This window comes from Bufo bufo, chromosome 1 (assembly GCF_905171765.1).
Source record: "Bufo bufo chromosome 1, aBufBuf1.1, whole genome shotgun sequence".
NCBI classification, from domain to species: Eukaryota; Metazoa; Chordata; class Amphibia; order Anura; family Bufonidae; genus Bufo; species Bufo bufo.
The window spans coordinates 604,672,224-604,686,718 of record NC_053389.1 but is presented as its reverse complement, the minus strand read 5'-3'; the positions used below and the strand labels follow the sequence as shown (position 1 = coordinate 604,686,718).

Here is a 14,495-nt window from a genome sequence, read left to right as displayed (position 1 = left end):
ATATTAATATAGAAGGATTTTATATATTTCTTTTATGAAATTTAGCTGACATATTTATTCATTGGATTCTCTTCCCATTCACTTAATATGGATAATTTTTCGGTGGTAGTATCATCAATGGGCCATCCCCAGGCCTTGAAGAATGGAGCCAGGTTCTTATTGACTGCTTGAGAGAACTTCTCTGCCCAAAGATTCATCTTAACATTCTTGACATTACTGACATTGGACATGGTCTGATACTCTGAGTAAACTTGCTTGAAGGGACCCCAGCCAAAGCCCTCTTGTAGCTGAAACAATAAAGAAAAGACAAAGTACATTTAGGAGTACAGTTTTATATCATTCTTTCTAGGCAAGGATGAATATGGATATATCTTCAGCATTACTATGTGAAGTGCATAAATGTAAAAGTATTCAGAGGGCTACAATATATTTGTTGGGCATTTACCATTGGACTACTGTCAAATAGTACTAAAATGCCTAAAATGAATAGTGCAATGCTTAAAGCGACCCTCCAGTTCAAGAAGAAAAAATCATATTGACTGGGGAATTATTACGGATCAGTGAGTATGGACTCACTGTGCCAACTAACAAGTTTGGCTTTGGACTAAACATTAAGGGCATTACTCTGGCACTCCTTTGGTATTCACCCTTTTACCCCTGTACAGGAATCTGGCCTTGGATGTAGGGAAGCAACTAGACTCTTACCTCTTGGGATAGTTCTGATGTAGTTGGCAGCTAGCCCACTGGAGTCAGGGACTCTAGTGCAAGCTCCAGAAACTCAGTATATAGAAAACACACCAAAAATTTTGGAAACTCACAGGTATACACACAACTAAGACTTGAATGTAGGTTTCTGAAATCCAGAAGGCTCACTTGAAGAATAAATGGTGGGAGACACAGGATAAACTGGATGGCACAAGGCATAGGCAGGCAACCTGGATGCCACACAGGCAAGAAACAAACAGCGATAGCTGCTTCACTCTAGTGCACTTCCTCAGGCCACCGACGTAATCACTCAGTTACGTCGCTCATTTTATGCTGGTTACCAGAATAGTCTAGCAACAAGTGACGCGTCTGATGTCCAGCCTGTAACATCCCATCAAACATGAACATACTTATACAATACAATATTCCCTCCAAAAATGCACTCAGATCATTTTTATCATTGAGGCCCAAAGGACCCATTGCTCCCGAACATATAATCCAACTGGCTTCCTTACATAACAACATACGAGGTCTATCTCGCCCTTGCGGAGGATATAATACCAGCTCTATCCCTGAAAAATTCAGGACATTGTGGTTACCCCTATGTACTGTCCTTATATGTTCTATTAAACAGGGACACCCCTTACCTGAACTACATGCTCTCTAAACCTTTTGCATAGACTCCTAATTATCTCACCTATAAAAAATCGGCCTTGTGGGCACATTATTAGGTACATCAAGTATTTACACCTAAATGTGATTAGGGTGTTCACTTTATGATGTACCCCTCCACAGTTCAGGTACTTAAACTCAGGGTAATTTTTTTGCCTGTGTGGCGTCTAGGTTGCCCGCCTATGCCTTGTAATTTGCCTCTTATTCTTCTGACGGAATAAAAAGAAGATGCTTTGAGTACAATGGTGAGAGCTGCCTTGATTTCTTTTTTATGGATCGTACGTTATCTTTTTCAAGGCTGAGCACCTCCTGTAGTTACAAGGTGCCCAGTACCGGGGCTCATTATCCTATATGATTGGAGACAGGAAAGATAGCTAACAGTGCCACCCTTTTCTTCTCCATATAGTTATTTATGTTATGTTATGTCTTATGACTTTTCTGGACTTTTTGCTTGGGGTAGAGCACGCTAAGCTGACTCCAAAAGAGATTGTCTATATTAGAATGGAATCAGAGATAGATTTGGTGCCAGAGAGTACTGGACTGGACCTTATAGAAGGCAAAGAAGGGGCGGACACTTTTTTCACACAGTGCAATCAGAAATATATGTTGAAGACGTTGAGTTCTAGAGCTTTAGAATTGAACATCTCACAACTGGCTGACCAAGAAGTATGTATTTTTTGTACAGTGATCTCCTTGAGATTGTATAAAGACAGTAATCGGGTCCCAAGAGGACTACGTGCTTATAAAGAAATGTCACAATATCAGGATGATAATGATTTTGAAGCTAAGTGTCAACATTTAAACTCGTAGTTCTCACCACAGATCCTGGAGTTGGTTTTGAATAGGAAAGAGATTGAGTATGCTAGGATCAAGGAGGAGATAACAAAAGAGAAAGCAGAGTTGCAAATGAGACTAGCAGAGAACCAGTTCCAGGCCTTTGATAAAAACTGGATAGGAAGATATTATTAACCTAAGCGGAGGGACAAGCAGGATTATGATTTGGGCAAAGAATTTGAATGGAGTTCAAGGAAACAACGGAGGAAGCGATACTCATGCAAAAATGACTATTGGACCACAAATTCAAGTGTCTCTGATGATTCTAACAATCGTCCAGCTAAGAGATTAGATGTTGACGAGGGTATGACCCCTTTAGGCGGAGTACCAGAAGGGGCCGTAGGAAGAGACAAATGAACAGAAAATATGGTCGCAAATGGAAACAGGTCTCATGGAGACGATAGCACAAACTTTGCAAATCGGGTTAAGGAATAGTAATGTGGTTAATTTGACCGGGTTTGAGTTCACACCGGACTGTGTCTTAGTAAGGGAGTTAGTTACAGTCTAGTTGAGCAATTCAACCCGTTCATTTTTAAGGTTGATCTACTTAAGGCTGTGCCTAAACAATTTGCATAGCATGTTTACAAATGTAACCCAAGAAGAGCGAGCGTGGAGAGATGTTGAAATACCCATCACAATTGGTCCTTTGAGTTTTAGTACCTCTGCCAATTTTGATGAGACGGAAGTGTCATGTTTTGAATTCTTAGCAGATCTAAATAGTGATGGGAATGAGGTTGAAATCGTACCTATTCGTGAATTTACAGGTAGTATTGGATCCACATTTTGTCCCCCCATGACTGCTGGGAGTAGCGTTGATGTGTTTTACCATCAGGTTTTGAAAGACGTCAGAGCATTAGTGTATCCAGGGTAGTTTGGGTGAAAGGAAAACTTTGAAATGGTTACTGTCCTGTAAGGACATTGTGGTGAAACCAGCAGACAAGGGGGGCAATGTGGTGTTGATGATGAGTTAGTATTACGTTGCAAAAGCATTAAGGCAATTGGGAGATGTGGACACATATGAGACACTGTCAGTGGACCCCACCATTAGAATTCAGACCCATTTGAGGAGTTTACTTCCTAAATATGTGGAATGCAATTTTTTATCCAGGAAAGTAGCGGAGAGACTCTTACCGCTTTATCCATCCAAGCCATCTTGGTATTTTCTACCAAAAATACATAAGTCGCTAAAACGACCTCCAGTCCGACCTATTGTGGCCGGGATCTGTTCAGTGACTGAACAGTTATCGAAAGAAATTGATTGGCTATTGAGGGCACTCCTAGACAGCATACCATCATATCTGTGGGGCACAAACGATTTCCTCCTGGCATTAAAGTCTTTTCGGTGGCAGGAGGGATATCGTTTGATGTCCCTGGATCCGGAGAGTTTGTATACTCAAATACCGCATGAAATAGGAATTTGGTCAGTGTTGTAAGTGACTAAACTAATAAGAGTAAAAAGTACAATGGTATTGTGAAGGAAGACTTGGAATTGATTTGGACTAATAATACCTTTAGATTTGGAAACCAATGGTACACTGCGTGCAGAATTATTAGGCAAATGAGTATTTTGACCACATCATCCTCTTTATGCATGTTGTCTTACTCCAAGCTGTATAGGCTCGAAAGCCTACTACCAATTAAGCATATTAGGTGATGTGCATCTCTGTAATGAGAAGGGGTGTGGTCTAATGACATCAACACCCTATATTAGGTGTGCATAATTATTAGGCAACTTCCTTTCCTTTGGCAAAATGGGTCAAAAGAAGGACTTGACAGGCTCAGAAAAGTCAAAAATAGTGAGATATCTTGCAGAGGGATGCAGCACTCTTAAAATTGCAAAGCTTCTGAAGCGTGATCATCGAACAATCAAGCGTTTCATTCAAAATAGTCAACAGGGTCGCAAAAAGCGTGTGGAAAAACCAAGGCGCAAAATAACTGCCCATGAACTGAGAAAAGTCAAGCGTGCAGCTGCCAAGATGCCACTTGCCACCAGTTTGGCCATATTTCAGAGCTGCAACATCACTGGAGTGCCCAAAAGCACAAGGTGTGCAATACTCAGAGACATGGCCAAGGTAAGGAAGGCTGAAAGACGACCACCACTGAACAAGACACACAAGCTGAAACGTCAAGACTGGGCCAAGAAATATCTCAAGACTGATTTTTCTAAGGTTTTATGGACTGATGAAATGAGAGTGAGTCTTGATGGGCCAGATGGATGGGCCCGTGGCTGGATTGGTAAAGGGCAGAGAGCTCCAGTCCGACTCAGACGCCAGCAAGGTGGAGGTGGAGTACTGGTTTGGGCTGGTATCATCAAAGATGAGCTTGTGGGGCCTTTTCGGGTTGAGGATGGAGTCAAGCTCAACTCCCAGTCCTACTGCCAGTTTCTGGAAGACACCTTCTTCAAGCAGTGGTACAGGAAGAAGTCTGCATCCTTCAAGAAAAACATAATTTTCATGCAGGACAATGCTCCATCACACGCGCCCAAGTACTCCACAGCGTGGCTGGCAAGAAAGGGTATAAAAGAAGAAAATCTAATGACATGGCCTCCTTGTTCACCTGATCTGAACCCCATTGAGAACCTGTGGTCCATCATCAAATGTGAGATTTACAAGGAGGGAAAACAGTACACCTCTCTGAACAGTGTCTGGGAGGCTGTGGTTGCTGCTGCACGCAATGTTGATGGTGAACAGATCAAAACACTGACAGAATCCATGGATGGCAGGCTTTTGAGTGTCCTTGCAAAGAAAGGTGGCTATATTGGTCACTGATTTGTTTTTGTTTTGTTTTTGAATGTCAGAAATGTATATTTGGGAATGTTGAGATGTTATATTGGTTTCACTGGTAAAAATAAATAATTGAAATGGGTATATATTTGTTTTTTGTTAAGTTGCCTAATAATTATGCACAGTAATAGTCACCTGCACACACAGATATCTCCCTAAAATAGCTAAAACTAAAAACAAACTAAAAACTACTTCCAAAAATATTCAGCTTTGATATTAATGAGTTTTTTGGGTTCATTGAGAACATGGTTGTTGTTCAATAATAAAATTAATCCTCAAAAATACAACTTGCCACATAATTCTGCACTCCCTGTATAGACAAAAACATGGTACAGCCATGGGGACACCAGGGTTTTGTACATATGCTAACATCTACCTTACTAGATTTGAGGACAAATATGTATACTCTTTGAATAAACCTTTTTTGAGTCATATTCAATTGTTTTTACAGTATATTGATGATATATTCATTGTCTGGTCAGATACTTAATTGCAATTTCACGGTTTAGTGAAATATCTTAATGAGGTTGTCACGTGCCGGAGGCCCAAAGGCAGACCTCCGGGACATCTTGCAAACAGGACACAGGCAGAAACAGAACAGGGACCAACAGAGTACTTTATTACACATGTAATAAAGGAACATGACAGTACAGCAGGTTAAGCAATAGTGGTAGAACTACCACAGAACTAAGTGTAAAGGCAGACCAGAGTCAAAACCCAGAGGGCAGAGAGCCAGTGAGCCCCATTCTTCACAGAGCCTCTGGTGGTGGGGAGGGATGAACTGGGCTGAGGGCTCACTGGTCGCACCTCCAGGAAGGTCCCGGTACACTTGGCAGCTACCTGCAGAGAACCACGGACAACATGACTGGAACCCAACCAAACACAGTACATGGATCAGACAACAAGACGAACAGGAACCAGCACAGAAGCACCTGTCATTTTTGAGACTCTAGTTTGGAGTTTGGAGATGTTGCGGTTGTGGTGGAGGGTAATGGATTGGTTACTAAGGGCTCTAGAAAGCCCACAGTGACCAATTCTTTAATGCACTACAACAGCTTTCATCCTCAGTTGTAAAGAAGTCAGTCCTATATAGGCAATGTGTCCGAATGAAGAGAATCAATGGTACAGAGGACGATTATAGGTCCTAAGCCTTGGATTTGAGGAATTGTCTACTCTCCAGGGGATACCCGATGGAGAGATTGGATGAGGCTATGACCAAGGCTTCCTGATTTACTCAGAGTGACCTTCTATTTAGAAGAGTCACTTCAGGTAAAAAGGGGAGGAGACAGAGACATTTCGCTTTCTCGTATAGCTCAATGGCGGATGCCATTCGTAAAGCTATATTTAATAACTGGGACATATTAATGAAGGATGATAGCCTTAGTGCTTTAACTGATAAGAAGGCACTTATTACCTTTAGGGTCCATTTACACGCCCGCAATATGGGTCCGCATGCGGAACGGGTGCGGACCCATTTATTATCAATGGGGCCAGAAAAGATGCAGACAGCACACAGTGTCCGCATCCGCACTTCCGTTCCACGGCCCCACAAAACAATAGAACATGTCCTATTCTTGTCCGCAGACAGGGACAAGAAAAGGTATTTCTATTACAGTGCGGACCGCAAAACACTTGCGGAAGTGTGAATGGACCCTTAGAAGAAGTCATACTCTTAAGGATAAAGTAGTAAGGAGTCACATTGTGAAGGAAAAGCCCAACACTTGGTTAAGAGATCTTATGCCTGTAGGGAACCGCAGATGCGGAACTTATTCCCTTTGCAAAAATAACCCCCAATTTAAGTACCTGAACTTTGGAGGGGTACATCATAAAGTGAACACTCTAATCACATGTAAGAGTAAATACTCAGTGTACCTAATAATGTGCCCATGGGGCCGATTTTATATAGGGTACGATGATTAGGAGTCTACGTGAAAGGTTTAGGGAGCATGTAAACGCGATCCGTTAAGGTAAGAGGTGTCCCCATTTAATAGAACATATAAGGGTGATACATGGGGGTAACCCCAATGTCCTGAATTTTTCAGGGATAGAGCTGGTATTATATCCTCCGCAAGGGTGAGATAGACATCGTACGTTGTTATGTAAGGGAGCCAGTTGGATTATACGCTCGGTAGCAATGGGTCCTTTGGACCTCAATGATAAAAACGATATGAGTGCATTTTTGGAGGGAATATTGTATTGTCTTTAAATAAGTATGTTCATGTTTGATGCATGGGATGTTACAAGCCAGACATCAGACGCGTCACTTGTTGCTATAACGATTCTGGTAACCAGCATAAAAAGAGCGACGTAACTGCGTGATTATATCATTGGCCTGAGGATGCGCACTAGCGCGAAACGGCTGTCGCTGTTTGTTTTTGCCTGGGGTGGAGTGGATTGCCGCTATTACTACTGAGGGTGCTCACTCTGATCGACTGTTGTGTTCTCGAGCACCACTGGAGTGGGACATCACTTCGACTAGCAGACCCCCCTTCCCCCCCGCCAACTCTGACTTCTGACACATGTAGGGGCTGCAGCTAGCTGGGCCCCTTCATCTTGGTTGCGTGTGCGTCCTGTGTGGTCGTACAGGTCACACACCCAAAAGGCTGACCCTGCAAGGGAGGTTAGCGATAGAGGCATGAGAGTTCCTAGGCATTCTGCAGGGATTGTTGCCATTGTTATCACTGTCCCCTAGCCCCTAATACAACATTTTTCAAAATGCATTCTAGTAATAATTATATATATATATATATATATATATATATATATATGTGTATCTTAAAGTGCCTTCAAGTGTCCCTTCAAGGTGTGAAAAGTAAGATTGGCTTTTTAGATGTATCTAATCAGTGGGTACAGCATGAACAATATCTAACATGGTTGAGCATCACAGTGGCTGGGTGTTTAGCAATGTTGCCTTGTTGAACTGTCATGCTGAATGCAAATCCCATGAAGGACAAGACCTGCATGCAGTTTGTATGTCCTTCTTATGTTTGTATGGGTCTCTTCTAGGTTCACTAGTTTCATCCTACACTACTAAATCTTACTTATAGGTTAATTGACTTCCAGTGAATGGACCTAGTTTGTCTGAGATTAGAAATTAGATTGTGAGCCCTTTTGGGGACAAGGATTTATTTGAGTGATAACAATTTATGTACATCACAGCGGAGTACATTGTAGCTATATAAGAATATACCCATGAGGACATCTAAAAAGAAGTTGTGCATTAATAGTGTATAGTACCTGAAGATAAGTCTCAAGAGCTGTCCACACGCTCCACTCATCAAGGTTGGCTCCATTCTTCAGATACTGCTTGATTCTTTTTTCTCTGTCTCCTGGCTTGAGACTAGGATGAGCGTTATCCCTTGGGATCCCCAGCAAGATTTCATGCACATATACTGACCACAGGTTACAGGTGGCTTCTGTGGTGTGAGGAGGGAATTCCCAAACTCCTCTCTGCTGGTTGTGGCCAAGCTCATGTGCAGCCCCCCACATGCCTTTCTTCAATGATGTAACACTTACTAAAGAAGGTGCTGATGGCACATGGCACATTATTGGGTATCCAGCATGCATAAAACCTACGGCAACAGAAAAAGGTTAAGCAATTTTAAGGATGCAAGGTTGAGTTGATAAAAGGATCATTGAAGAAAGAATCCCCATCCTCAAGTAATGTCACTTTCTCTGTGGAGTAAACACTATCCCTGAAAGTCTTCTGAAGTTCCCTTCTACTTTGTAAATAGTTCACTGTCGCAGAAATGTTATAACCTTAACGTGCCTGTTGGAAAACAATACCACTTCATTAAAGGGAGCCTGTCACTTTGTATGCACAGACCTACAGTATCTGTAGGCAGCATGTTATAGAGCAGGAGGAGCTGAGCAGAAGAAGTTTTGTGGGAAAAGATTCAGTATTTGTACTGAAGTACCAGAACCAGAAATTGTACTTTATTCTTTGAAACCTCAGCTCTTTCTATGCTTAGAAGTCATGTGGGTGGTCTTATCAGTAATCGACAGCTACCTCTGTATTCACAGGAAAGGCTGTCAATCACTGAGTAGGACCACCCACATGACTGCTATGCATAGCAAGAGGCAGATGTGATCTGAAGAAGGTGCCTGATCGGCTCCGAAATGCGTTATCATAAACATCCTAATAAACTTACACTTACCATGTGAAGAGTAGCACTCAGACCTTGTTTCTTCTTATATGTACTAAGCATAGAAAAAGCAGAGATTTATATAAATACATTTCGAAGTTATTTTGAATCTTTTTCACTCAAAACTATATATCAATTTTCTCAGTTCCTCTTGTTCTATAACCTATGCCTGCTGATTGCTCTGCATTTTCATGGCAGGCTTCCCTTTAAATTTTAACCCTTTCCAACAAAAGCCAGTTTGGACCAAATGGCAAAGCCCCCTTTTTCAAGTCTGACATGTGCCACTTTATGAGGTTATAACTTTGGAACGCTTTGACATATCCCCAAAACCCCCAAAAAGTTACTCCATTTTGGAAATAATTGAGGGGTGAAATGAATCCTTTGACCCAACAAGTGTTTCATAGATTTTAGAAACACTTGACCAGGGGCAGACTGGGAGCCTAAAGTGCTTTTTAAGATATGAGGCTATGGTGATCAGTTCACCCCTAATCAGGAATTTGTGAGATTCCCACAATATACTGTATGTGAAGAGGTCTCTGGGGTTGTGTTCTCTTCAAAAAATCCTCTTGTAATTGTTTCTGTATCCTGTCACTAGTTTCTTTTTTATTCAGTAATGTTTTGTTTAGTCTCCAGTGTCAATATTTAGGGTGTTGGACATGAGTATGGAAAATAAAAAAAACTGGGGAGCAATCTGAATGGGTCATAGATTCAATAGTTACTTTAGAGATCAAATGAAGAAAGTTTGACAAAAAAAAAAATATATTCTAATTATCAGAAGGTTATTCAATGTCCGCTACAAAACTCCTTGGAGTCATTCTTCTAGTTTTTTCTTGGATTTTTTTTCTTGGATTTTCAAAAATAGGGAGAGCCAGCTTGTTCCCAAGGTGTCTGAGGTGTGATACTGTAGCACTCGACCAGTCTAGGATATCCAAAACCGAGACTATCCAAACACTGCCTCCAAATCACAAGGAGATTGGATAACCATTTTTAGAGATATAAATATCCCAAGGGGAACAGCCATCGGAAAGAGATTTTTTATTTTATTTAGTAGATCTGCAATTGGTTTTAAGAAATCTGTCACTAATAAAAAAAAATTGTGTCCTAAGGGCAACATAACTAGTGAAAGATCCCCTTAGCAAAATGCTGGGTAACTTTCATTAATTGACCCAGAAATGTTATTATAATCTTGTACTGAACAGTTCCAGTGCATGCCGATGAGTGCTGAATACTCATGAGCCCCTGATTTTCTCCACCCAGCTGCTGCTAATTCAGCTTGGAAAAAAAACTGTCATTGGCAGGGGGCGGAGAAAGGCAGAAGCTCATGAATATCACGACTCAGCATGTACTGGAGCTGTTAGTACCAAGCAGCATAAAACTGCTGACAGATTCCCTTTAACCACCTCAGCCCCCAGTGCTTAAACACCCTGAAAGACCAGGCCACTTTTTACACTTCTGACCTACACTACTTTCACCGTTTATTGCTCGGTCATGCAACTTACCACCCAAATGAATTTTACCTCCTTTTCTTCTCACTAATAGAGCTTTCATTTGGTGGTATTTCATTGCTGCTGACATTTTTACTTTTTTTGTTATTATTTGAAATTTAACGATTTTTTTGCAAAAAAATGACATTTTTCACTTTCAGTTGTAAAATTTTGCAAAAAAAACGAGATCCATATATAAATTTTGCTCTAAATTTATTGTTCTACATGTCTTTGATAAAAAAAAAATGTTTGGGTAAAAAAAAAATGCTTTGGGTAAAAGTTATAGCGTTTACAAACTATGGTACAAAAATGTGAATTTCCGCTTTTTGAAGCAGCTCTGACTTTCTGAGCACCTGTCATGTTTCCTGAGGTTCTACAATGGCCAGACAGTACAAACACCCCACAAATGACCCCATTTCGGAAAGTACACACCCTAAGGTATTCGCTGATGGGTCACAAGTTAGCGGAAAATGATGATTTTTTTATTTTTTTTTCTTACAAAGTCTCATATTCCACTAACTTGTGACAAAAAATAAAAACTTCTATGAACTCACTATGCCCATCACGAAATACCTTGGGGTCTCTTCTTTCCAAAATGGGGTCACTTGTGGGGTAGTTATACTGCCCTGGCATTCTAGGGGCCCAAATGTGTGGTAAGGAGTTTGAAATCAAATTCTGTAAAAAATGACGAGTGAAATCCGAAAGGTGCTCTTTGGAATATGGGCCCCTTTGCCCACCTAGGCTGCAAAAAAGTGTCACACATCTGGTATTTCTGTATTCAGGAGAAGTTGAGGAATGTGTTTTGGGGTGTCATTTTACATATACCGATGCTGGGTGAGATAAATATCTTGGTCAAATGCCAACTTTGTATAAAAAAATGGGAAAAGTTGTCTTTTGCCAAGATATTTCTCTCACCCAGCATGGGTATATGTAAAATGACACCCCAAAACACATTCCCCAACTTCTTCTGAGTACGGAGATACCAGATGTGTGACACTTTTTTGCAGCCTAGGTGGGCAAAGGGGCCCATATTCCAAAGAGCACCTTTCGGATTTCACTGGTCATTTTTTACAGAATTTGATTTCAAACTCCTTACCACACATTTGGGCCCCTAGAATGCCAGGGCAGTATAACTACCCCACAAGTGACCCCATTTTGGAAAGAAGAGACCCCAAGGTATTCGCTGATGGGCATAGTGAGTTCATGGAAGTTTTTATTTTTTGTCACAAGTTAGTGGAAAATGATGATTTTTTTTTAAATTTTTTTTTTCATACAAAGTCTCATATTCCACTAACTTGTGACAAAAAATAAAAACTTCCATGAACTCACTATGCCCATCAGCGAATACCTTGGGGTCTCTTCTTTCCAAAATGGGGTCACTTGTGGGGTAGTTATACTGCCCTGGCATTCTAGGGGCCCAAATGTGTGGTAAGGAGTTTGAAATCAAATTCTGTAAAAAATGACCTGTGAAATCCGAAAGGTGCTCTTTGGAATATGGGCCCCTTTGCCCACCTAGGCTGCAAAAAAGTGTCACACATCTGGTATCTCTGTATTCAGGAGAAGTTGAGGAATGTGTTTTGGGGTGTCTTTTTACATATACCCATGCTGGGTGAGATAAATATCTTGGTCAAATGCCAACTTTGTATAAAAAAATGGGAAAAGTTGTCTTTTGCAAGATATTTCTCTCACCCAGCATGGGTATATGTAAAATGACACCCCAAAACACATTCCCCAACTTCTTCTGAGTACGGAGATACCAGATGTGTGACACTTTTTTGCAGCCTAGGTGGGCAAAGGGGCCCATATTCCAAAGAGCACCTTTCGGATTTCACTCGTCATTTTTTACAGAATTTGATTTCAAACTCCTTACCACACATTTGGGCCCCTAGAATGCCAGGGCAGTATAACTACCCCACAAGTGACCCCATTTTGGAAAGAAGAGACCCCAAGGTATTCGCTGATGGGCATAGTGAGTTCATGGAAGTTTTTATTTTTTGTCACAAGTTAGTGGAAAATGATGATTTTTTTTTATTTATTTTTTTTCATACAAAGTCTCATATTCCACTAACTTGTGACAAAAAATAAAAACTTCCATGAACTCACTATGCCCATCAGCGAATACCTTGGGGTCTCTTCTTTCCAAAATGGGGTCACTTGTGGGGTAGTTATACTGCCCTGGCATTCTAGGGGCCCAAATGTGTGGTAAGGAGTTTGAAATCAAATTCTGTAAAAAATGACCTGTGAAATCCGAAAGGTGCTCTTTGGAATATGGGCCCCTTTGCCCACCTAGGCTGCAAAAAAGTGTCACACATCTGGTATCTCTGTATTCAGGAGAAGTTGAGGAATGTGTTTTGGGGTGTCTTTTTACATATACCCATGCTGGGTGAGATAAATATCTTGGTCAAATGCCAACTTTGTATAAAAAAATGGGAAAAGTTGTCTTTTGCAAGATATTTCTCTCACCCAGCATGGGTATATGTAAAATGACACCCCAAAACACATTCCCCAACTTCTTCTGAGTACGGAGATACCAGATGTGTGACACTTTTTTGCAGCCTAGGTGGGCAAAGGGGCCCATATTCCAAAGAGCACCTTTCGGATTTCACTGGTCATTTTTTACAGAATTTGATTTCAAACTCCTTACCACACATTTGGGCCCCTAGAATGCCAGGGCAGTATAACTACCCCACAAGTGACCCCATTTTGGAAAGAAGAGACCCCAAGGTATTCGCTGATGGGCATAGTGAGTTCATGGAAGTTTTTATTTTTTGTCACAAGTTAGTGGAATATGAGACTTTGTATGAAAAAAAAAAAAAAAATCAGCATTTTCCACTAACTTGTGACAAAAAACAAAAATTTCTAGGAACTCGCCATGCCCCTCACGGAATACCTTGGGGTGTCTTCTTTCCAAAATGGGGTCACTTGTGGGGTAGTTATACTGCCCTGGCATTTTCCAGGGGCCCTAATGTGTGGTAAGTAGGTAAATGACCTGTGAAATCCTAAAGGTGCTCTTTGGAATATGGGCCCCTTTGCCCACCTAGGCTGCAAAAAAGTGTCACACATGTGGTATCGCCGTATTCAGGAGAAGTTGGGGAATGTGTTTTGGGGTGTCATTTTACATATACCCTTGCTGGGTGAGAGAAATATCTTGGCAAAAGACAACTTTTCCCATTTTTTTATACAAAGTTGGCATTTGACCAAGATATTTCTCTCACCCAGCATGGGTATATGTAAAATGACACCCCAAAACACATTCCCCAACTTCTCCTGAGTACGGCGATACCAGATGTGTGACACTTTTTTGCAGCCTAGATGCGCAAAGGTGCCCAAAGTCCTTTTAGGAGGGCATTTTTAGACATTTGGATACCAGACTTCTTCTCACGCTTTGGGGCCCCTAGAATGCCAGGGCAGTATAAATACCCCACATGTGACCCCATTTTGGAAAGAAGACACCCCAAGGTATTCAATGAGGGGCATGGCGAGTTCATAGAATTTTTTTTTTTTTGGCACAAGTTAGCGGAAATTGATATTTTTAATTTTTTTCTCACAAAGTCTCCCGTTCCGCTAACTTGGGACAAAAATTTCAATCTTTCATGGACTCAATATGCCCCTCACGGAATACCTGGGGGTGTCTTCTTTCCGAAATGGGGTCACATGTGGGGTATTTATACTGCCCTGGCATTCTAGGGGCCCTAAAGCGTGAGAAGAAGTCTGGAATATAAATGTCTAAAAAAATTTACACATTTGGATTCCGTGAGGGGTATGGTGAGTTCATGTGAGATTTTATTTTTTGGCACAAGTTAGTGGAATATGAGACTTTGTAAGAAAAAAAATAATAATTCCGCTAACTTGGGCCAAAAAAATGTCTGAAT

The 14,495-nt window shown here is 41.1% G+C and overlaps 1 protein-coding gene across 1 annotated transcript in view; it reads right to left on the bottom strand.

Moving 5' to 3' along the window:
- Positions 1-3: 3 nt before the first annotated feature.
- LOC120985568 (TRPM8 channel-associated factor homolog) overlaps positions 4-14,495 on the bottom strand; it is a 44,673-nt gene continuing 30,181 nt past the window's right edge. The window contains exons 7-8 of the mRNA XM_040413586.1: positions 8,232-8,566; positions 4-287 (exon numbers count right to left, since the gene is read on the bottom strand). Of these exons, the coding sequence (XP_040269520.1) occupies positions 42-287; positions 8,232-8,566 (581 nt within the window). The 3' untranslated portion in view covers positions 4-41. The remainder of the gene's footprint in view (positions 288-8,231; positions 8,567-14,495) is intronic.